This window comes from Dunckerocampus dactyliophorus, chromosome 5, assembly GCF_027744805.1.
Source record: "Dunckerocampus dactyliophorus isolate RoL2022-P2 chromosome 5, RoL_Ddac_1.1, whole genome shotgun sequence".
NCBI classification, from domain to species: domain Eukaryota; kingdom Metazoa; phylum Chordata; class Actinopteri; order Syngnathiformes; family Syngnathidae; genus Dunckerocampus; species Dunckerocampus dactyliophorus.
Window position 1 is genome coordinate 26,834,301 of NC_072823.1, and position 25,079 is coordinate 26,859,379.

General features: G+C 43.7%; 1 protein-coding gene across 7 annotated transcripts in view; it reads left to right on the forward strand.

Moving 5' to 3' along the window:
* Positions 1 to 316: 316 nt before the first annotated feature.
* Positions 317 to 25,079, forward strand: part of si:ch211-272n13.3 (ankyrin repeat domain-containing protein 26) — a 39,567-nt gene continuing 14,804 nt past the window's right edge. For 3 of the 7 annotated variants that reach the window (XM_054777507.1, XM_054777509.1, XM_054777512.1), the window contains exons 1-20: positions 318 to 809; positions 3,995 to 4,109; positions 4,190 to 4,363; positions 4,456 to 4,562; positions 4,648 to 4,785; positions 4,904 to 5,064; positions 9,083 to 9,119; positions 9,214 to 9,286; positions 9,401 to 9,452; positions 9,806 to 11,121; positions 11,273 to 11,447; positions 17,585 to 17,628; positions 17,712 to 17,784; positions 22,947 to 23,042; positions 23,705 to 23,784; positions 23,855 to 23,918; positions 23,996 to 24,040; positions 24,120 to 24,326; positions 24,402 to 24,488; positions 24,570 to 24,625. In XM_054777507.1, coding sequence (XP_054633482.1) covers positions 610 to 809; positions 3,995 to 4,109; positions 4,190 to 4,363; positions 4,456 to 4,562; positions 4,648 to 4,785; positions 4,904 to 5,064; positions 9,083 to 9,119; positions 9,214 to 9,286; positions 9,401 to 9,452; positions 9,806 to 11,121; positions 11,273 to 11,447; positions 17,585 to 17,628; positions 17,712 to 17,784; positions 22,947 to 23,042; positions 23,705 to 23,784; positions 23,855 to 23,918; positions 23,996 to 24,040; positions 24,120 to 24,326; positions 24,402 to 24,488; positions 24,570 to 24,625 — 3,300 coding nt within the window. In that variant the 5' untranslated portion in view covers positions 318 to 609. Of the gene's footprint in view, positions 810 to 3,994; positions 4,110 to 4,189; positions 4,364 to 4,455; positions 4,563 to 4,647; positions 4,786 to 4,903; positions 5,065 to 9,082; positions 9,120 to 9,213; positions 9,287 to 9,400; positions 9,453 to 9,543; positions 9,714 to 9,805; positions 11,122 to 11,272; positions 11,448 to 17,584; positions 17,629 to 17,711; positions 17,785 to 22,946; positions 23,043 to 23,704; positions 23,785 to 23,854; positions 23,919 to 23,995; positions 24,041 to 24,119; positions 24,327 to 24,401; positions 24,489 to 24,569; positions 24,626 to 25,079 lie in introns of all 7 variants that reach the window. The other 4 variants (XM_054777508.1, XM_054777513.1, XM_054777514.1 and 1 more) reach the window with 4 other exon arrangements.

Below are 25,079 nucleotides of genomic sequence, written 5' to 3' on the forward strand. Positions count from 1 at the left end.
TGTGCTAGCAGAGGTACTGTGTAGGTGCTCATGTTCATCAAGCATTCATTTCCCCAGTGAAATAATTGTACTAGTCTAAAAGTGCACATTTTGTTGCACTTTATCATGCCGCACAGCTGCTTATTTAATAAAATTAAATATAATTTTAATGTTTTTGTTTAATTTTCCCCCAGTATTATCAAATGTAACATTGTTTTGCTGCCTATGGTTCTACAACTTGGAAACTGAACGTGTAATAATGGAGGCGGGGAGCATTCCAGAACACAGGATGGCGCTATAGCTGCAAATAGCTGGACAAGTCGTAGAAGAAGAACGGGATTATCTGCGCATGCGCAACAGCCTTACCATCGCTAAAGCGCCGCTTGTGGCGGTCTCCTTGGCTCATTTAGAGCATTCCATACAAACGCAAACAATTAAAACCTAGGAAGCTAAAGTGGCTGAAAATACATCGGCGGGTCTGTATTTCGCGTCGTCACATCAGACTATGTCATACTCCGGGGACATTTTCCAAGGTTAATCCGCTTTGGACGTCTTATTTGTCAAGGATATGAGCGCGCTTAAGTAGCAGTGCAGTGGCGGCACTGAACCGTCGCCTCGTCCGTGGTCACCATGAAGAAATTATTCAGCTTTTCCAAGAGGAAACAATCACCATCTGGAACACCCAACAGAGCAAATGTAGTCTCTGTCGGCTACGAAGTGAAAGAAAAGGACCTGGGAAAGTTTCACAAGGCTGCCTGGAAGGGAGATGTGTCCAAGCTGGAGCATCTTGTCAAAAGCAATGATGTCAATCAGGCTGACAAGCAGAACAGGTCAGTAAAGTTTTGGAGCGCCACTTGTTGATATTACATTAATCTATTCTAAATAGTTCTGGGCTCGACTACTATTCATATTCTCTATGTACTTTCAATCAAGACTCTGCTGTACCTTAACATGGTTACTAAATTTAAATAAAAACACAAGTGTAATGTTAATGCTAGTCAAAGATCCTCTACATGACAGGAGTGCTCTGCTACTTAAGGACCTACTGCAAAAAAATGCTAGTCGAAGATCCTACAGTGCAGTGCTGTTTTTTAAAGACTTACTGGAAAAAAAAAAAGCAATCAATGTTGACACTTGTCAAAGATCCTTTATATGGACAGGAGCGCCGCTCTGCTGTTCTTTTACAGACGGACTACAAACAGTACAAGTCAAAGATCCTTTGACAGGAGCGCTCTGCTGTTTTGTTGAGGACCTAGGATCCTCTATATGATAGAAGTAGGGATGCTCCAATCAGGGTTTTATGCTGCCGATTCCGATACCGATCATCCACGAGTGAAATCGGCTGATACTGTTACCAATCACATAGATTAAGTGCACATTTAAAAATGTATTTATGGTGAGTGCTATTGGCCAGGGGTGCCGTACACGGGGGAAAAGTTAGGACAATTCTAAGTTCCCCAGAATGCCAGGGGGCCCAAAAAATAGGTAATTATGAAAAAGTAAAAAGGGAGTGCGCCCAACGTGATTTTTTATTTATTTAAATGAACTCAATGATTTTGTGCTTGCGTTTCTGTTTTCCATGTCTCTTACCGCTAAGCAGGCAGGAAGAGCGTTCACTCTGTGCATTGGTTTTAGCGCTTTGACATGTTTGTTCCATAGAACAGCAGCCTGAAGGGAGTGAGCTCTTCTGTCACTCTGGAAAGGCAGAGTGCAGAACAGTGTAACGTAGTAGACGGGGGTATGCTGGAGCCTATCCCAGCTGACTTCTGTTCTTTACTTTGCTGGTGATGGAGCCCTGGCAAACTTTCTCACTGCAGATGTTGGATCTAACGCTTGTTGAGTCTTTTGTGACGTGGGTCCACACCTTACTCTTCACCTGCCTGTGAAATTAAAATATATACATTTAGTGCATTTTGGTAATTAGCATAGAAATCGATAGACCATTTTTAAATAAAAACAAGTGGCTGCATTGGGCTGAAAGTGATAATACATAGGCTAATGTCAGGTGTTTTTAAACTACTGTAATACATTATGTGTTTATAAAAGGCTTATTCACAAAAACATCTTACAAACGTCAGTTGGTCATATTTACTAGCTATTGAAAAGTTCCGTCTGCAGCCACTGAATACTTGCAAACAGCTCAAAAAGAAATGCTGAAGCAAACATTAAAAAGTGAAAAAAAGTTGACTACAAACAAAATAAGCAAATAATCAAAACATGCATCACGTTACTAGAATTATACAAGGGAGTAAACTACATTTTATGCAACAATGTAGCTGATTTCAAAACATACAATATGTAAAATTACAACATTACTTGGAACATTTTCCAAATAATTTTAATGAAGACATTAACTTGTGCATGTATGAGCCCCTGGAAATCCTGCATGGAAGTATGAAGTGAAGTGGGACGCTGTGTATATCTGCATGTATATTTATTTAACTTTAAAACACAGTATAATGTTGATTAACAGTTGCAAGTATGTTTGTTTATCTCACAGAGAGGCAATTTATATGACTTTAAAAGGCTATAATACGCTCTCTAAAATCTTTTTTTTTTTTTAAATTAGAAAAAAAATACAAAAAAATTGTTTGGCTTTTGTAACAAACCTTTGAGTCATGTCCCTAATCCAATACAAGATAAAATGGGAAAAAAATGACCATGCACAATACTTTTAGGGTAGGACTAATCATCTGACATGGTTATAGATCAATTTGGCGTGTGATTTAGATTGTATGACTTTTTTTTTTAACAAACTCTCTACAGCGCAATAGTAATTTATTGATTATTATTACTATTGACGGTCCCTAGTGTAAACAAGGAGTGGTTAGAGCAGCACTTCCCGTGCGAGCAGTGGCGGAGCCAGAGATTTTTCATTGGGTTGGCAAACGTCAGACCATTACTCGCAAAGGGGTGGCAATAAGTTGATACCTGAAATGTCTAGACGGGCAGTGGGGTGGCCGGAGAGTGTCCAAGGGTGGCCACAGCCACCACGTAGCTCCACCACTGCATGCAAACTCCCCGCACAACGGCAGAGTGAGGGGAAACTACCGCTGGAGCTACGGAGCCCAATATCCAACGTCCAACGTGAAACTAACTTCACCACGGTATACCACTGACATGCCTGCATGGTGGTGTTGCGTTTTCTTCATCTTATGGGTGGCGGGATCGATTGGCAACCACCGGCTTTGAGGCACATTACTGCAGCTACCATGTTGGAGTGTGGCCCACAGTTGCGAATGTGATACAGCAACCAGATCGGCCCGATCTCATGGTGGAAGCCGGTATTATCCGATCTTCAAAATACAGCGGATTGGCAGCCGATCCCGATCCTGAAGATCGGATCGAGACATCCCTACTCTCTAAAACTTGCGTGAAAAAAAAATAAGAATGTTCTCTGATGGGCCCTGACAGTCTGGCACTAAAGTGTAGCGTTATATTGTTTTATAAAGTCTCAGCTTACCATGGTGTAAAAAAAAAAAAAAAAAAAAAAAAAAAAAAGTAGTTTGTTTCGCCATTCCTCTGCTACAGCCGAGTGAGTGAGGCAGGCATAGCGGCACCTCGCTGGTCTGTCTGCGTGTGTGGAGGAGGGGCCAGGTACGCGGGCAGGGAGCAACACAGACAGACAGAGGAATGGAGCGACAGAATCTCCAGTTATTCACCGATATTGTTTAATCGGTGATAGGTCTTAATCGACCCGATGAAAAATCGGTCAGGCTCTAATTTTTACTTCACCAAATGGACATAGTCATAAATGAAAACTCAAGCAATGTTTACACTAGTCAAAGATCCTTTAAAGGTCCGTAAAAATGTTTGTTGGTCCCACCCACATTCTGAAATGAACTCTCAGGCTGGTTTGATGTCATTCCTGGGCTGGATTTGGCCCGTGGACTGCCAGCTGAATAGTCCTCAGTGATGTGGAAATTGTATGAAAAACTATAAATGTATGAGTTAAAGTACTAGATTTAAACAGGCTTGCAGATTAGATTTTTTTAAAGTAATTTTTCTCTTACAGGACAGCACTACACATCGCTTGTGCCAGTGGAAATTCTGAGGTGGTGAAGTTACTCGTGGAGAAAAAAGCCAAGCTCAATTTATGTGACAATGAAAGTAGGACTGCCTTAATGAAGGTAATCCTGCACATGATACAATTACATCGTAGTTGGCAGTTTTCTTCCTGATTCCTGATCATTCGGCTGCATTTTATCAGGCAGTGCAAGGCCAGCATGATGTCATTGTGAACATCCTCCTGGAAAACAATGCCGATGCCAACCTGATGGATGTGAATGGCAACACGGCTTTACATTTAGCATCCATCATCCCATCCATCTCCATTGTTGACCTCCTGGTGAAGCACGACGCTGACATCAATGTCTACAATAAGGTGATTTATCGGAGAGATTCTGAACGCTATTCCCTTAATGTCTCCTTTTATCCTTTTGAGTGTGGATTTTTCCCTCTAATCTCATTTTTAAGGAGGGTCTTTCACCGCTGACTGTGTCAGTCCAAGAAGACCACCTAGAGGTGGCTGAGTTTCTGTTGAAGAATGGAGCTGATGTTAATATTTTGGATAAAGACCACAGGTTGGCGACGACACAGTGATAATAATACATTTACAATAAACAGTGTATATTGTTAAATCCCTTGTTTGTTTCACTAAACCTGCAGGTCACCATTAATGATTGCTGCTGGCAATGGACAAATCAGCATGGTGCGAATGCTCCTGCAGTTTGATGCAGATAGTATGCTTAAGGATAATAAAGGACAATCAGCTGAGGACTACGCAGCGATAGAAAGCCATCATCCGTAAGTTTGTCTTCTTCAGCTGCATGGACCATGATCTGACCTGAGGGGAAACTCCTGGATTTTATCATGCATGGAAACTCAGCACATGGTGACACTCAGTGTCTCGACTCTCTTGTAGTTGTGCCCTCCTCATTGCCGAGCACGGTACCAAAAGAAACCAGGCGGCCTCCCTGTCTCATCCAGGTCCAAGTAAAAAGAGGGCAAAATCAGAGATGGGCAATCCTTCCCGAGGCCTCAACACTGACCTCTCTGTAGGAGGACCAGCCTTGGACAAAGATGGTGAGGTGTTTAACTCTTTCTCTGTCAAAGACGTCCATTGACGTCTTTTCGAAAAGACGTTGACTGCCAATAGACATCTTTTGCTTTTTTTAGCGGGAGCTACAGATCCAAGTCTTATTCATCTTGTGTGTGAATTTCTGACTTGTAGGCAATGTATTTCTGTCCCAGTAGGGGGCAACAATTCTCTTTTCCTCCAACCGGCAGCGTCAGATTGTCTATGAAGAAGACGGATTGTGGGTTGAGAGAGGAAAATGGCGAAACACATGCAGAAATCGAGCGGAGACAAAAAATACAGGCAGCTAACACTGTCACAGAGCTTGATGGCGGTGGATCTGCCTTAAGTAGTGACGTGATGGCGAAAGATAGAGGTGACATGGGTGACGTAGACACAAATGCAGTTGACAATGGCAGCCGAACCAACAAGCTAGTGGTTAGTGTTGCTGAGCCATATGGCGCGACACCGGAGCCTGACACCGGAAGCAGTTCAGAGTCAGGTGACTCAGAACCTGACCTTGATTCTTCTGACGAGTGGCTGCCGTCTGGATCGGTCAGCAGCAGGAATTCATCCCCACATCCAGCAGACCCCACCGTCACTCTTCTTGAATTTGCGTCTCTGCAGAAAAAGCTTGTTTTCTCTGTTTTTTGGTCAAAATCAGGTGTTTTTGCTGAAACTACCCTATCTTCTACCGCCATTATCTGAAAACCCAAAAAAATTTTTCTGATGAAAGAAGAGAGTCTAAAGTTTCTTTAGATGGCTTCAATGTTTATGTAGTCCTAAAACTCAATATTCTGTGGGACTTGAAAGTTCAGCAAAAATGCCCTAAAACTCTGGCAGTATGGAGCTTTCTGCTCTGAACATTGGCTGGCAGTCTATGAGTTAACTTAATACAAGATCCTAATAAATACATAAAACCTTGAGGTACCGTCTACTGTGGTTGATACGCCAATTGAAGGGTGCCCAAAAAGGTAAATCAAATAAACAGTTAACATTTAAACATGGTTTGCTAGTCTAAAAGACTAGCTTGGAAAAATTGCTTGGAAAATTTTTCCAAAACTGGATTGGAAAAATTTGTCAATATTACAGATATCAGGTCTGCCAACATGAATGCATTATTTGTACTCTGCATGCATTTTGACCCTTGAATATGCTTGTACGCTTGTACACTTTGCATGTGTTTTATGGGTTTTGTGTGTTTTTGGTTTTGAATCATTTCTGTATTTGGAGCGCTTGGATGTTGCCGTGCCTTTTGCCCCTGTCGGATATCATTCTAATTTTATAAGATGTTTAATTAGGGTTTTTTATTAGCTGTAAGTTGTAATCATCAACATTCTAAAATACATTATTGAAATATTTCACTCTGTGGATAGTGAATTTATAGACAACACTCCCCATTTGAAATTTTATTGAGAAACTTTAGTATTTATTTATTTATCTGAAACACTGTACAAGTTGCTGGCACAAGCATGATTCACACCAATGGACCTGCCCACTTTGAAGTACAACTCAAACCAAAATGGACTCTAACCAAAGCAAATTTTCCCGTAGAAAATAATGTAAATCCAATTAATCCGTTCCAGACATCCAAAAATGTGAACACAAACCACATTTTATACACTATAATTCTAGTTTTACATGCACAATATAATGCAAACATAATTACAAATGACAAATAAATGGACAACTGATCATTTAATCACTCATCATTAATCATTTAGATCACTTTTACCTAGTTTTTTAATATTTTTTTTTAGCTGTTTCTGTACTCATGCCACAAAAAAATCCATGCAGAGAGGTCTGATAAAGGCTTCATCATTTTACCTGTAGTGGACACACTTGGACAAAAAGAAAACATATAACTGCAATTTGTTAATAAAAAAAATAGTGCTGCTGTCAAATTTGACTAATGTAAAATCCATAAAAGCCCTGCAAATACACCACAACCTATGTGCAAACAGTGCAGGCGCTGTGTATCAAAGTGTGCCTCTTTGTATCATTCACATGGTTAACTTTTCCATCACCTCTTGGAGCAAGGACTGAATAATGCCACGACTGCTTCACGGGTGCGGGAAGTGGTGGTGACAGTACATACCCATGTGTGAACAATGCGCGTCACATACAATTGTGCACTAAACGTAAACAGCAATTGACAAGGTGTAAATAAGTCATGTGGGAGTGTGGACATTTTGTGCCATGTGTTGTTTACATACTTGTAACTGTCGTTAAGCTGTAAAATTCAGAGGTCTTGCACCTTGTCTTGGTATGGTCCATCGCCTTTCTCAATGTTCGGTCAATGTGTTTGTTTCGTCGTGTGTCTCTCTCTGGCAGCAGTAAACTATGATACTAAAAAAACAACAAACGCTCTAAAAATGGTGCTCGCAGTCTACAATGCATTGCACGATCACATGCTAGTATCACTAGATTTCGTCCTGCGCGCATGATCGAAGATGGTGGCGTAAACAAACCGCACCCATTTTGAATGCCATCCAAGCGGCTTAACGCAAACCAAGGCAAAATTTTTGCAAAAACTTTGGATGTTAACTGAAAAACGCGCTAACCGAGGTACCACTCTATAGTGGCACTTCACCACCCCAGGGGCGCCTGGCCCACTATTTGAAAAGCACTGAACTACTGAAATAAATTAGCTATCAAAAAATATTCAAATTTATTGAGATGCACTGGTAAAAGATGACCCACCTTTTTCCGGACGGTTTTCTTGGGAGTAAAAATAGTCTTACATTCAGGTTTGTTATATACAGACCTGATCAAAATCTTAAGACCAGTTGAAAAATTGCCAGAAATTGCCAAAAATTGAATTTGGATTTTGCACATTTGGATCTTAATAAGGTTATAATTAGAGCTACAATATGCAAAAGCAAGAAGGGGGAGTGAGACAAAAAACATTTGGAACTTGTAATTTAAACAAAAAAACCCAAACTGAAATAGTTTATCACTTGATCCAAAGTTTAAGACCACAGGCTATAAAAGCCAAAATCTGCTAAAATGTTCATTTTCTGTCAGGCATTCACACTGTCATGTGCTCCTGATGGCTAAAGCTAAGAAGCCTTCTTTATTTGAACGTAGTCGGATTGTCGAGCTGCATAAGCAAGGCCTCTCGCAGCGTGCCATTGCTGCTGAGGTTGGGCACAGTAAGACAGTCATTCTACATTTTTTTTTTTAATCCTGAGGATGATGGAACAAAAAAGGCACACCTGCGCTGAGCCGGAGTATCCGATTGGCTGTCCATCAAGACACAGGGCCGACTTGTAACCTTGGCTTCCAACATTACGTACTGGCATGACGAGGAGATCCCACCTGAGATGGGGTCCATCATGATCTGGGGTGCTTTTTCATTCAGTGGAACACTGGAACTTCAGTTGGTGCAGGGTCGTCAAACGGCAGCTGCTTACGAGCAGATGTAGCAGCGGGCATCCCTCATGACTTGAGGGCCCTCGTCTGTGTGGTAACAGCTGGGTTTTTCAACAGGACAACGCTGCAGTTCACAATGCTGGCTTGACCAAGGACTTCTTCAGGGAGAATAACATCACTCTTTTGGACCATCCTGCATGTTCCCCTCATTTAAATCCCATAGAGAACATTTGGGGATGGATGGCAAGGGAAGTTTATAAAAATGGCCATCAGTTCCAGACAGTTGATGCCCTTCGTGAAGCCATCTTCCCACTGTTCCCACTAGCTTCCTGGAAACACTCGCATCAAGCATGCCCAAACCAATTTTTGAAGTGATTAACAAGAACGGTGGAGCTCCTCATTACTGAGTCCTACAACATTTTTTGTTCTGCTTTGGAGAGTTTTTTGTTATTTTTTGAGCGATGGTCTTAAACTTTTGATCAGCTAATAAACAGCCTATTTCATTTTAATTGTTGTTTTCAATAAGTTACTTTTTTCAAAGTGCTTTTTGTCTCACTCCCCTTAAGATTAAGGTCTTAAGATTTTAATCAGGAGAGTATGTTTTGCTGCCTTGTTGTGTGTGTCTTAAGAGGTTTCTCTGTATCGTTTCAGACTTTGAGGATAATTCTCAGGCTGAGTCACTAAGTCGGTAAGCTCATGCTGTTTTTTTCTCATCAATATCCGCTGCACTACAGCAGCGATTGACTGCACCGCTTAAGCCTTTCTTTGCCATCTGCTTTAAGGCTCTCCAAAAAAGGCGGTACTGACGAATGGGCTTCATCTGAGGAGGACTGTGAATCACTTATAGAGGAAAAGGTGGGTTAAGTCAATTTTTATTTTTAGAAGTGTATAAGGTTATTTTGCATCTGTAGTTTTTGATTTACCAACTTGATACAGTATTGGTCCTATTTAAGCTCTGTTTTTTTCCAGACCCCACCAAAGATGAACCTTAGGAAAATGCTAGAATCCAAACGAGGAAAAGGTACTTTTCCATATATTCTTTGTTGTGACCTTCCTTTTTAAACTTTTTGTGGTGGTTGTTTTTATAGCGACTGTTTTTGTAACCCTCGTAGCCTTTGCAGAGCTTGACAAATCCATGAGCCGTTCAGAATCTGAGAGTGACAATAGCGCCCTGAGAATCACATCCAATAAACCCTTGAAGCCCCCAATAGAACCCTCACCTCTTCCTTTCCTTTCCCAAGCCTCCCAGATGAGCTCTACCCCTCTCCCCATCTACTCAAAGGTAACATGTCTGTTTGTTCTTCTATCGCTCTCCTTTGACATCATTCCTTTCCTTTTTTCCCTCCCTTCTACATGTAAATACTTAAAAACAAGCCGAGCGTCTTTCAAGCAAAGGTCATCCATTAGCGCAGCTGTCAGGAAGTCAGTCCAGTTCGGAATCTGATGCCCAAAGCTCAGAAGACGAGGGCTCTGATGAGGAAGATGATGATGATGATGAAGATGACGAGGAGGAAGATTATGAGGAAAGCAGTGATGAGGAAAGTGAAGAGATAGAAGAAGAGGAGGACTCTTGTTTGGCTTCTGTTCAGTCCAACTCATCTTCTGTAGAAGATGCACAAAAGCTGTCTCTTCTGAACATGAGTGCTGATAGCAGAAAAGCTCAGAACATACACAATTGCAACCCCGTGAACAGCGCCAGTCCTCATCTTGGTGTGGATGAGCCTCAGGAGAATTCAGGAGTCGACCAAGACTGTGTTGTGTCGGCCGTAAGAGTCGACTCCAGATATTCTGATGAGGATGACAGCATCGGGAGGGAAACAGTGCAGAGTCGAGAGATAATTCAGACAGTTCTTGATGCGATACCAGCTTCCAGTCAAAGAAATGTAGTACCTGAGGGTGAGAGAACTTCTGATGATGGCGGTGAAGATGACCGCTCAAACAAAGAAGAAAAACGCAGATCATCCTGGGGCTCCTCCTTAGAAGATTCCGACATTGACGGCTCAGCAAGAGAGCTAGCCCAGGAGTCATCACATTCAAATAAAGGTAGCAACTCACCACAAAAAAACAACACCAAGGAACAAAAACCACCTGAAGCAACACCCAAGTGTAAGAGTAAACTTGCTACAGATGTTGAAGACTCCAATTGGGATTCTCCGTCTGAAAGTGATGATTCACGAGCTGCTGGAGGAAGTGCAAAAGCCACTCCAGGGGAACAGTTCGTTGGAGGCACCCCCATTCTTCATGAGTCATCAGAATATGAAGATGACAACAATACTGGGAACCAACGATCCAAGGACAAACAAGGTAGCAAGAATAGCTGTGCTGATAAAGGGAACGACTGTGTGGATCTTCTCAGGACACCAAGAAGTTTAAAAGTTCAAAGTTCATCAGATAAGATGGCAGTCCAAGTAAGTCTCTCCAGACTTCCAAAGACGGCCATTGAAGCAGATGAAAAGTTTATCGCTGATGGCGGTGATACGTACCTACCTAATGGGGTTAGCACAGTTAGGGAGGAAGAGAATCCGCCCATCAATGTTGATGTCGCCGTAGGTCGACGTCATTCATATGAAAGCCTCTTTTCTGAAGCATTGCCCCACACAGACATTGACGATGTTGATTTGGACTCGCCCGATGAGGTAGAGAGCTTGATGCATCCAGAGGATAGACACATTGAAGGTGTCGCCGTCCAGGTACAACTGCGTAGTAGTAGTAGTAGTAGTAGTTCTGTCATCTTGGATTTTAAATTTTCTGCTATGGGTTTCTGGATTCTTCACTTTCCCTCACATTGTTCTCCCAGTCTGCTCACCACCAGTTATCTCATCAGCAAATGTTTCTATGCAGAAAAAGGAGCCCAGTGATGCTGATAGTGATGATAGTGACAATGAAGAGGAGGAGGAAGAACAAGAACAGGAGCCACAAGAGGATATCTTAGGTGACCAGTCTGAGGGAAGCGGAGACCTCCTACATGTCACACCAGGCGTTCCTGAAAGAGATGTTCCTAAAGATATGAAAAGAGGTAATGCATGCCACTTTAGTATCTGACAAAAGTGAGTATACCCCTCACTGTTCAACAAGCATTTTATTCTATCTTATTATGGTACAATACTATAGAAATTAAACATATAGAGTAGTCAACGTACAGCAGTATAAATTTACTAGCCACTGAAAATGAGTTAACACAAAGCCATTGATGTGTAAATAGCTGGCAACACAAGTGAGCCCACCTCACAGTGAACATGTGTAACCCGCCCTGTTTTGCACCGCCCGCACCGGGGCTCGAACACAGGACCTTCGTAATGGGAGGCGAGAGCGCTGACCACACGGCCCAGACTGTCAACCGCGTGTTCAGCGCAGCTCTTAAGGCAGAGAGATTCAAGATTCAAGAGTTTTATTGTCATATGCAGAGTAAAATGGGTAGTTCTGCTATGCAATGAAATTCTTGTTCTGTTCATTCTCCCAAAAAAAGAAAGAAAACATAAGAAAATGAATAAGAACATCAGAAACATAAATACCAATAAATTAAGCAACAACAACAGAAGAGACATTAATACAAATAAATACAAATAAATAAAAAAAAGTGCTATGAGTGTGTGCGTGTGTTGCGTGCGGCGTGTGTGAGTGCTTCGTTGAGAAGCCTGATGGCCTGTGGGTAAAAGCTGTTCGCCAATCTTGTGGTCCTGGACTTCAAACTCCTGTAGCGTCTGCCTGACGGTAGGAGTGTGAATAATGAGTGTTGTGGATGTGTGCTGTCCTTGATGAGGTTGTGTGTTCTTCATAGGACTCGAGATTTATAAATGTCTTGCAGCGAGGGGAGGGCTGCCCCGACAATGTTCTGTGAGGTCTTGATCACCCGCTGTGCCGAGTGCCTTCCTATCACGTGTTGTACAGTTACCATACCAAACAGTGATGGAGGCAGTAAGGACACTTTCGATAGTGCATCTGTAGAAGCAACTCAGGATTTTAGTGGACATGCCAAATTCCCTCAGTCTCCTCAGGAAGTACAGTCTCCTTTGGGACTTCTTGATAATTTGCTGGGAGTTGTGAGACCAGGTGAGGTCCTCGCTGATGTGTGTGCCAAGGAACTTGAAGGTTTTCACCCTCTCCACCTCAGTCTCATCTATAAACAGGGGTCTATGCGTCTCCTTTTCCCTTGTTCTTGGGTCAATGATCATCTCTTTGGTCTTATCTGTATTGATAAGGAGATTGTTATCACGACACCAAGCTATGAGGTCCGCCACCTCTCTTCTGTATGACATTTCAACACCACCAGCGATCAGTCCGATGACTGTCGTGTCATCCGCAAATTTAATGATGCTGGTGTTGTTCTGGGCGGCCACGCAATCATAGGTGAAGAGCGTGTAGAGGAGCGGACTCAGCACACACCCCTGTGGGGTCCCAGTGCTCACAATTCTTGAGCTAGATGTGTGATGGTGGACTCTGACTGACTGGGGCCTGCCTGTGAGAAAGTTAAACACCCAGTTACAGAGAGAGGGTGACAGGCCAAGTGTGAGGAGCTTATCTGTGAGTTTGTGGGGGCTGACTGTATTAAATGCAGAGCTATAGTCTATAAATAGCATTCTGACATATGTGTCCTGGCCTTGTAGGTGAGAAAGGTCTGTGTGGATGGCAGTGTTGACTGCATCATCAGTGGACCGGTTCTGGCGGTATGCAAACTGTAGAGGGTCCACAGTGGCCGGGATGCTCTTTTTGATGTGGGTCATGACTATCCTTTCAAAGCACTTCATTACAATAGGAGTGAGTGCTATAGGTCGATAGTCATTTAAGCAGGTCACGTTGCTCTTCTTGGGTACGGGCACTATGGTGGTGGACTTAAAGCAGGTCGGTACAGATGCTTGTGCAAGCGACAGGTTAAATATGTCAGCAAGCACATCAACTAGCTCTGATGAGCAAACCCGAAGTGCACGGCCTGAGATGTTGTCTGGGCCTGCTGCTTTTCGTGGGTTTGTTTTGTTCAGAACCCTGCACACATCAGCTGATGTCACCATGAGAGGTGAGTCATGTGTGCCCAAGCCAAGCCACCCTCTCTGCTCATCAGGACTTTGTGTGTCAAAGCGTGCGTAAAACTCATTCAGCTCGTCTGGAAGTGTAGTTTGGCTGGATGTGGCTACGCTACTCCGCTGTCGATACTCCGTGATGTGCTGAAGCCCCGCCCACATGCGCCGAGGGTCTGACGTGGAATAGTAGCCCTCCAGCTTCTGTCTGTACTGTCTTTTGGCCTCTTTTATGGACCTCCTCAGGTCATATCTGGCCTTTTTGTAGTCCTCAACGGTGCCCATGACAAATGCAGACGAATGAGCACGTAGCTTAGCCCTTACATCACAGTTCATCCAAAGTTTTTGATTAGGGTATTTTTTGTAATACTTGGTGGTGGTAACAGTCTTTATTCATGTGCTAATGTAGCCAGTGACAGCATATTGTAGCCAGTGACGCATATTCATCCAAATCAACAGTACAATCTTCTCTCCCCGCTGCAGTTTTAAACACATCCCAGTTTGTGCAGCCAAAGCGGTCCTGAAGTACTTGATCAGTTTCTTCATTCCACACTTTAACAGCTGTACTTACAGGGGGAGCTTGCTTGAGGAGTTGTCTGTAGGTTGGATATAGGAAGATGGAGATGTGGTCGGCTTTTCCAAAATGGGGTCTTGGAACAGCCTTCAAAGCACCTTTCATGTTGCTGTAGACTTGGTCCAGGATGTTATTTTCCCTCGTGGGAAAGCTTACATGCTGGTAATATTTGGGGAGAACAGTCCTGAGGTTGCAGTGGTGTTTGGTCTCTTGTTTATTGATGACGTCATGCAGGAGGCCCAGTGCGTTAGCGGTGTTAGCTCGTGGTGGAATGTAGACAGCTGTTAAAAACACAGCGCTGAACTCACGAGGCAAATAAAAAGGTCTGCATGTCACTACCAGCAGCTCAATGTCCGGTGAGCAGTGCTTTTCAATCGTCTGTACGTCTATGCACCACCGTTTGTTTACGTAAACACAGACGCCGCCACGTCTGTGTTACCAGACGCCGACGTGTGATCTCCCTGGTAAGCAGCAAATGTTTCCAAGTGGATCGTCGAGTGCGGTATATCCTCCGTCAGCGCTGACCACACAGCCAAAAGCCCGGACTGTCAACCGCGTGTTCAGCGCAGCTCTTAAGGCAGAGGGAGTGAGGTTTACCAACGTACACTTGCGCAGCCTCACTGGCTGGCATCCGTTACACATGACCAAATTGTGTCCCGGTTGTGAATATTTGGTATGAGCACCATTGTTATCTAGCACTGCCTTAATCCTCTTGGGCATGGATGTGAGCAGCGCTGCACAGGTTGTTACAGGGATCCTTTGCCACTCCTCCATGATGACATCACTGATGGAGCCGGTGGGTGTTAGACACCTTGCGCTCCTCCACTCGCCTTGCTTCCTTGCTTGAGGAAACCCCACTGGTGCTCAAGTGTGTTCAGGTGTGGATGAGACATACTTGGCCACTCCATCACTTTCACTTTCAGCTACCTCAGCAAGCATCTTGGAGCTGTGTTTGGTGTCCTTATCATGTTGGAAAACTGCCATGCAACCCAGTTTCTGTTTCACAATGTCACAGTATATGTTAGAATTTACCTCAGTGATCCACAGCTCCTCAGTTCCAGCAGCACTCGTGCACTCGTCAATTTTCAGTTAATAGTAGGGCTGAGTGATATGGACGAAAACTCATACCCCGATATATTTACGTTGAACATTGATATACGATATATATATCCCGATTTTTTTTCCCGCAAAGTGAGTTTAGACAAAATCAAAGCCAAATATACTTGTCAAGGTGTGTTATTAAAATAAATACTTAACATGAGGATGTGTTTTGAAGTTTTAAAGCTTCATGCAAGATGCACATTAAAAAAAATCTTATCTAAAAATAGCTGCTAAAATAAAGTAGGCCATTCTGTTTTTGAAATAAATATAGAAAAAGTCAAATATAATCATTTAATGACAAACCTTTAGCTATGCTCAGCTAATAACAAAAGCACAAAAGAAGAAAATATGAAGGAGTGCCCGGTTTAAGAGGAAATTTTAAATATCAGCAACTCAAAAATACTTAAATTGAACAATAGTATTTTTTAGGTAAACATTTTTAGAAGACGCAAGCATGTCCTTATTTAGTGCCAGGAACACCAACCTGTCAACTGCATCAGGCTTAGCAACTGACTTCCTTGTACATTTGTGGTAGAGCGTGTCATGCTAAATAATTGTGACTGCAAAGCTCGCTAGACCCTGCAAGTCCATTGCTTTCAGCAGGTTTTTAAATCAGTTTTTTCCACTGTTGCAATGGGGATTATATCTTGAACAATGTGAAAGGACACCGCTTTGTGTTGTACAGTAAGCGCGTAACTTCACACATTCCTCGTATTGGAGTTTGTGCGTATTGGAGTTTTAAGGTGTTGAAAATGATTTTTTTTAATGGTCTGAATTCAAAGTACCTCTAAATTACTAAGCTACGACGGAGTATTAGGACCACATTCTGACAAATTTTTCCACCAGAGACGCTGTCGCTTTGGCTGAGCAGCCGGGCTTCTGCTCCACCCCTGTAGCCTCCTCTTAGATGCACGCAGGTGGGCAGGCCAGGAGCTCACACAGTGCAGAGAGATGATGGCGATACAACGCAAATCCAGTCTATATTGATATGAACAATATGATTGTTTTTGATATCGTGCTTAATAGGGGTGTAACAATACGTGCATCTATGTCGAATCGTTCAATACACATGCGTACCGAGCCGTAACACCTGTATCAAACACTACATTATCAAATTCCGACACCGCTCTGTGCTGAAAGCTTAGTGTATCTGCGATCAACTACTCTGGCTTAGGTTGCATTGTCAAGTACAGCGCCACTGAGCTCCGCCTCCCACATTCATACCATGCTGAAAATGTTGAAAAATTAGAAAAATGTTGGCAATTTCAATAAAATTCAAATGAAAAAAGGTAAGGTAATATATTTTTTGTATCAAAAAAATATCTAACCGTAACAAAAAATATCTATATATAGCCCATCCCAAGTGGATAGTAAGTCTATGCTGCTGTACAGGCTGTACATTGATTACAAGGGGTGTCACAAGACCTTGCAAGATTAAAATGTGACAAGATTTCTTGTTCAGAAAAAAAAGCTGTCCTGTTGGCACTAGGCCTGGGACGATAATAAATAAATTAAGCACACAATAATTGATAATGAACTTGGTAATTTTGCCGACCTCAGTATATTGCCGTGTGCATGCTTGTCTGTTTTCCTCATCTCCCGCCTCCAAACAGGCAAGTAGAGGATTCACTCTTCATTTGTTTCAGCACCGAGGTGCATTTGTTCCATAGAACAACGGCATGAACGGAGACTAACCTTTTGTTAGTCATACAGTCTCTTTGTCTCATTGTCGGTTCACACAGAGTGCAGAAGAGTGTAGCCTCGTGAGGAGCAATGCAAGGTAATATAGTAGAAATTAAATACTGAGAGCAATATATTGCCATGTATTTTCTATATTTTTTCATTGTATTTTTCTCATGACACCTCTATTGACTACTCTAAAGTGCATCATGTTTATCCATCCATCCATCCATTTTCTATACCGCTTCATCCTCATTAGGGTCGCGGGGGCATGCTGGAGCCTATCCCAGCTGACTTTGGGCGACAGGCAGGGTACACCCTGGACTGGTCGCCAGCCAATCGCAGGGCACATATAGACAAACAACCATTCACGCTCACATTCATACCTATGGGCAATTTAGAGTCGCCAATTAACCTAACATGCATGTTTTTGGAATGTGGGAGGAAGCCGGAGTGCCCAAAGAAAACCCACGCGCACACGGGGAGAACATGCACACTCCACACAGAAATGCCCAGGGGAGAATCGAACCCAGGTCTTCCCGATCTCCAGGCTGTTCCTGTATTGGCCAACGTGCTAAACACTAGACCACCGTGCGGCCCGCATCATATTTAATTTCTGTATTATTGTTGTATGAGAAGATATACTGTCATTAAAAATGAAATGTGATGTACTCACTTTTGTGAGATACTATACATGACCGGAGAGTAGATCTTTTCAAGAAAATTGTGTGAAACCATCACCTAGAAGTTCACACACCTGACATGTCATGAATCTGATATATCCAGATTTGGGCCTAGAGAAGAAAGAGGAAGATTCTTGGGATTCTGAGGTACAGTTAAAAAAAAAATGGTATACACACATTGTTACATCAAAGGTTGTGAATGCAATATTTTTTTCTCTTTTTAATACTAGCATGAAGACAAAGACATTGTGCAAGTGGAGAATCAAGAGATGTCTGGAGACACAGGAGAAAAATTAGAAGAAGGTAAGTTATTATATTTCATGTTGCCCACACAGGAGTTTGAGGGTTCAGATCCTGTGTGGAGTTTGCATGTTCCCCAGCTTTCTCCCACAATCCAAAAATATGAATGTTAGGGAAATGGAGACTCTAAATCAGGGGTCTCAAACTCGCGGCCTGCCAAGTCACATTTTGCGGCCCGCGACTTGACAGGAAAGACTACTGTGAATGCGGCCCGCAAGCTCTAAGTTAAGCCAATGATGCTCACAGGGTGAAAGCATAACCTACCACGGAACTAAGAGTGTCTCACTTGGAGAAATGGGGGTCAGTAAACAGAATACTGCCTACAATCGCAGTGCTAACAAACACACACACAAAATGACAGCACAACATGTAACAGGTAAGTAACTACTAGGGGTGTAACAGTACTGTATACTAAAATGTAATTTTGGGTCGGTTCAGTTTCTTAAAGTGCTCGGTTTGGTTCATTTTCGTTACAAAAAAGGAAGAAAAAATTACTTGAAATGCTTTTATTTAAAAAAATGCAAACACATTTTTTTTTAAATAAATAAAAGCAACCCATTAGACACCGGTCAGAGTTGTTTACCAGAGGTTGTTTATATGCTGACGTTATCAGTGTTTGCACTAAGCTGGTTTTCTTTCTTGTAGATGTAACGTTCACTGCCGGATGATACCGCTTTAAGTGCGCTAACATGTTAGACGTGTTTCCTGCAGCATACCCGATATCGTTATAGATATGTTATCGTGAGCCTTACTCCCAATACTTGATGAGGCCCAGCCTCACCCAGACTCTACCTCCAGTGGCCTCCAGGTAAACTGAGTTTGAGACCCTTGCTCTAAATTGTCCATAGATGAGAATGCAGTGTTTAATACAGGTTGGGGCAAATGGAAGGACCGCCTTATGCAAGGTGAAGTGCTGTTGACAAGTACGCGGTTATGATACCATCTACTGGATACAGATGTAATGACAAGCTGACCATTCACCTCATTATAATGTGAATGTGAGCATATGATGCCATATATTAGGGCTGTTAAAGTTAACGCGTGAATAATGTGTTAAAGGAAATGTCCTTTAACACCACAATTTTTTTTTTTACGCTTAACGTGCGATTAACATTCACACATCCTGTTTGACCCTTGGCCCACACCATAGTTTGAAGAAGCACAACGGTGGGTGTGGAGCCACAAGCGGGAACAAATATTGAGTAGAAATGGACAAAGAAAAGGCTATTTTGAATGGTAAGTTTAACTTCAAAGCCCTGGCAGATGGCTCTCACAACAAGACCAAAGTTATTTGTATCTACTGTCCCTATGAGTTGAGTTGTCACGGAGTACGTCGACTGCCAGAGAGAAGTGAGATGGTACTGGAGCACTGCTGGTATTTTCTTTTCTTTTCTTTTTTTTTTTAACCCCTGTCCTGTCCAGCCTTTAAGGCAGATAGAATTGTAGATCTACCTGTAAATGCCCTCAAGTGCTCAACAGATTTACTCTGCCAGGGAGAAGTGTGATATACACTTCCCCTGTTATACAGAATTTATTTCACTTAGATGCTTGTAATTAAGCAAATTTGGAGCGACCGGACCGGAGCAGGAGGAGACAGATAAGAAGAGAAAAGAAAACGGGGTGCGGGGATAAGAGGGGGACAAAAAAAAAAAGATAGCGACAAGGACAACAGCAGCAACAACAATTGTGACAACAAGAACAGAACAGCAGAAACATACAGGACTACATCAGCATATAAATGTCTGTGACGACTATAAAGACCCTGACGGAAAGGACAAAGTAATATCAACAACCACAATGACAATACTGCATTGAAACAGTCACACATAATAGTAGTCATGAAATGATGAACTATGATAGTGATCACAATGACAATACTGCATTGAAACAGTCACACATAATAGTAGTCATGAAATGATGAACTATGATAGTGGTCACAATGACAATACTGCATTGAAACAGTCACATAATTGTAGTAATGAAATGATTATCTATGATAGTGAACAGAATGATAATAACTGTAATGCACATCATTGTAAAAAAAACTATAGTCATACTGCTGAAATCACCGTTGCTGTAATAAAACCAACAACATAATAACACCCTGGTTAACTCAGTGAGTAATGTGGGGAAGTACGTATGTACTGCGAGTGTGCATATGTATGCGTGTACAGGTATCTCTGTATATGGGGAAGTCTTCATATACTGTATATAAAGGTGCAGAATGCGTGTGGGCGTGTAATTGTCACTGAGAATGCATGAAAGGAAAGGGGCCGCCCCCCAGCTCCCAGAGAGCCCCGCCCCAAATAGCCAGGCCGAGCCCTCGCCGCCAGAAGGCCACCAGGCCCACAGCGGCAGGCAGCACAAAGATCAGCGCCCCAAGAGCCAGCCCAGAGAGCCTCCAGACCAGAAGACCAGCAAGGGGCCGCAGAGAGGTAACCCCAGCCAAAGACAGGGCGGCGGCGGGCCGGAGGACAGCCAACCCCTGAGACCAGCGAGAGATCACACCCCACAAAGGCAGACGAGTACCGGGGGCCACACACCGGCAGGCCCAGAGACGCCCCCACAACCGGAAAGACCCCGTTGGTAACCCGAGGAGCAGCGGAGGCGGGGACCCCAGGGTCCCAGACATACAACCCAGAACCCGCGGCGCGGAGAGTGCGTACCGCCGGGGAGCAGGAAGACACCAGGCCACCCCATTCCAATGGTCGGACACCGCCAGCAAGGCAGACAGAGGAGCCGGCGAGGAGGAAAGCGGGCAAATGAGCAAGCGGGCGGGCAAACGGGCGAGCAGCCAGGCGAACCACCACACAGCGCCAGCAGACCCCCGCGGGGCAGCAAACCCCGGAGAGGGAGCGGGAGTGCAGCACCCCAAGCCGCAGGGAGGCCAAGCACCAGAGCGGAGAAGGCGAGACCAGCAGCAGACCCCACCAGCCACCAGAAGCCAGACCAGTCACATGCCACCAGAGCTGACGGCGCACCACTCGCGTACCGGAGCCCCACCCCCGACAAGCCCGCAGACAGACCGGGGGAGCAGCAGCAACAAATGCCCAAATGCGACCCCCCCCCCCCAAGCCAGGCCCAAGGTACCCGCAAGCATGACCAAGCCCCAACCCACCAGACGGCCCGCCGCCCCAGCAGCCACCGGAGCAGAGCAACCACAAGCCCCCGCGGCGCCCGCGGAACTTGTTAGTCCAGGGGAAGCACCGCAAGCCGCTCCCTCGGCGCAAGCCCCCAAAGGGCCACCCCAGGGAAAGGCAGGCGAACCAGACAAAGGCAACCCACAAGCCAGGCCACCCCGGGCGAGCCACCGTGCCGCGACGGCCAGCGGACAGGTCCACGGCCAGGTTGGGATTATTGATTAATCGGGAAGCATTGAGACATACCTGCTTCCAGAATTCAGGGTCACACTTGAGGCTGCGCAAGTGTACGTTGGTAAACCTCACTCCCTCTGCCTTAAGAGCTGCGCTGAACACGCGGTTGACAGTCCGGGCTTTTGGCTGTGTGGTCAGCGCTGACGGAGGATATACCGCACTCGACGATCCACTTGGAAACATTTGCTGCTTACCAGGGAGATCACACGTCGGCGTCTGGTAACACAGACGTGGCGGCGTCTGTGTTTACGTAAACAAACGATGGTGCATAGACGTACAGACGATTGAAAAGCACTGCTCACCGGACATTGAGCTGCTGGTAGTGACATGCAGACCTTTTTATTTGCCTTGTGAGTTCAGCGCTGTGTTTTTAACAGCTGTCTACATTCCACCACGAGCTAACACCGCTAACGCACTGGGCCTCCTGCATGACGTCATCAATAAACAAGAGACCAAACACCACTGCAACCTCAGGACTGTTCTCCCCAAATATTACCAGCATGTAAGCTTTCCCACGAGGGAAAATAACATCCTGGACCAAGTCTACAGCAACATGAAAGGTGCTTTGAAGGCTGTTCCAAGACCCCATTTTGGAAAAGCCGACCACATCTCCATCTTCCTATATCCAACCTACAGACAACTCCTCAAGCAAGCTCCCCCTGTAAGTACAGCTGTTAAAGTGTGGAATGAAGAAACTGATCAAGTACTTCAGGACCGCTTTGGCTGCACAAACTGGGATGTGTTTAAAACTGCAGCGGGGAGAGAAGATTGTACTGTTGATTTGGATGAATATGCGTCACTGGCTACAATATATTGTCACTGGCTACATTAGCACATGAATAAAGACTGTTACCACCACCAAGTATTACAAAAAATACCCTAATCAAAAACTTTGGATGAACTGTGATGTAAGGGCTAAGCTACGTGCTCATTCGTCTGCATTTGTCATGGGCACCGTTGAGGACTACAAAAAGGCCAGATATGACCTGAGGAGGTCCATAAAAGAGGCCAAAAGACAGTACAGACAGAAGCTGGAGGGCTACTATTCCACGTCAGACCCTCGGCGCATGTGGGCGGGGCTTCAGCACATCACGGAGTATCGACAGCGGAGTAGCGTAGCCACATCCAGCCAAACTACACTTCCAGACGAGCTGAATGAGTTTTACGCACGCTTTGACACACAAAGTCCTGATGAGCAGAGAGGGTGGCTTGGCTTGGGCACACATGACTCACCTCTCATGGTGACATCAGCTGATGTGCGCAGGGTTCTGAACAAAACAAACCCACGAAAAGCAGCAGGCCCAGACAACATCTCAGGCCGTGCACTTCGGGTTTGCTCATCATCAATAAGGTAATCAAATCTTACTTTTATGCATTCTCATATACTATCAGCATTTGGGACCAAATATGAGGTGAAAGAAAAACGGGAAAAATACAGTATAGTAGTATAGCTGTGCAACGTGGGAGAAAGTTAGATGGTACGTTCAAGGACCGTCAAACAAAGTGGACAATGTCGCCGCTCGCAACCAACAACATAAAAATGCAGAACTGGGATTTCTAACTGTATGTAGTAAATTATTTTATTTTTTTAAGGTGTTTTTTTTTATCATTGCACCTGAACGTTGCTGTGGCCTGGTGGTTGGGGCCCACTGCCTTACAGCATGATTGGGGATATGATGTTTCTTTTACATATTTCAAAATACTGTTAAGAATGCCACTTTTTTCATTTCATGCTGAATAATCGGGTTTCGGACACTGATTACTTACTCAAAACTACCATTTATTTTGTAGACTTGTTGTATATTCCCTCATTTTTAAGAGGAGGCAAGTGGATGCCAGAGCCTTGGTGGAGTAGAGGCGGGCTAAAAGACAGCCTGAGAGAGGAGGGTAGGAATGGAATGGTCACCATTGTCATTTTAGCCAGCAGCATGTTATCTGTGCACTGTGTCTGTCCATCTGTTTCCCCATGAACACTCAATAGATGTTAGCATGCAGCATGCACTATTACACACAGAACATCAGCATGCTGAACCTGCACTCCAACATGCTCTAATGTTTGCTTAAAGGTTATTAGACATTATTCTTCCTCTGAAATGATTCTGAAAGTAGATCTGATCATTCTTCCTTCAAGAACACAGCAGCTAATAATTTGTTCAGTGAACACAAAGGCAATTAACATAGGATTTAAAAGCATTTCCTAAAAAGGTATTGTTATGCTGATTAAATGTGAACTCGAGCATGGGAATGCGCGTCTTGTGCACTCATTCAACATATTGCATGTATATATTTATACAAACTTTACGATATAGTCTTTAGCTCATCAGCTCAGCAAGGGCTTCATATCTCACACTTCAATTAAAAATTTAGATTGACAAAAACCTTTACCAATGCTTTGCCGGAAAAGAAACCACCTCTTCCTGCTAAAGTGACCCTTGAGGAACAAAGTGGTATTACAAGACAATCCAGTGCATGCTTGTTCGGACTTACTGCAACAGCACACAAAATTATCAACTTTAATAAACTGAAATGGCTCTCTTTCTTAAAAACAGGCCTTCCTTCTGCTTTGGTCAAAAATAAACACAGTAATGATGCTGAAGGTGTTCAGAAGGAGGACGGTACACAAAAAGAGGTAAGGTCACCACTACTAAATTGTTTTTTTTTTTTTTAAGTATACAAGTAATATCTTTTCACACCACAAGAGTGAAGAGACCAAATGGGGACTGCTTTTGAGCAAATGTGAAGGGAAAAGCAAGGATAAAATAGGTGAGGGACAGCATTCCAACAAGTTATATGAAAGCATGCATGACATGATTGTCCTTTACATCTTTCTAAATCTACAGACTTGATGGATGAACTTGGTCTGGGAGAGTTTGACTATGCTGAAGGTCAGTTATGAATTCTCTACGCCCAACTGGGCTTACCATAAAAGTTACACCTTTACTTATGGTTGTTTTTTTTCAACAGATGCATCGGACTGGGATACATCCAGCAATGCCAGTAAGAGGAGTCTCCCTGGATGCACCAAAACGTCCCCAACACCCAAAGTCCCAGAATGCTCCAGTAAGGAGAAGGCGGTCTCTCCTCAAGTGCCCATTGCTACGCCAAGGAAAATAGGCACATCTCCTCATCCTCAACCTCGTACAAACAAGATCGAGCCTGAAGAGAGTGACAGTAAGGTTCAAGCAGGTCTTTCAAAGAACATGCAATTACATTGTTTAATTTGAATCATCTACTTTCATCATTTAGAATCAGACTGGGACCAAGACAGTTCATCTTCATCATGCAATGAGGCCAAAACTGACAATCACCAGTCTCAGGTAGCGGTTAGGCCAGGTAAGAAAGCCATTTTTAGACAGGTCCTTCTTATGTGTACTTTTTTAAAAATTTTTTTATAAAGACCCTATCTGCTCTTAGGCTCCCCAGAGCTCTCAGCAATGGCAAGCGGGGACAAGGAGCAGCAACATAAGCAGGTGACATCGCTAACACACAATACTATTTTAAATCTGACACGACAACTGTACAAGACAGTCATGACTGTAAATGACATTAGTGGCGCCCCCTGATGCTTTCGAAGACATGTTAGTACAGATATCCTCACAGTTTTATCGTCATTAGACAAATGCTCAATGACCTCTGAACAATTACGTGCTAAGTCCCACCCATGCCCCTACAAAGATGTTTTGTTGGACTTGGGGCTATGTTTTTCCTACCAATCTTTTGCTGAAATTTTACACACATTTGCTTGTCAGTCCCCAAAAGGTGTGTACCAAATTCAGTGATGATTTGGCTCAATGCGTTAAAGTTACAGTTGGTGCTTTTGTAGAGCACACTGAGTTGGTGTGAGAAATTTCAAGTCAGTCCGACCAATGGGGGTCCAACTTTGGGGTTTAATAACTGTCCCACCATGTGGCGTATATGTCAGAA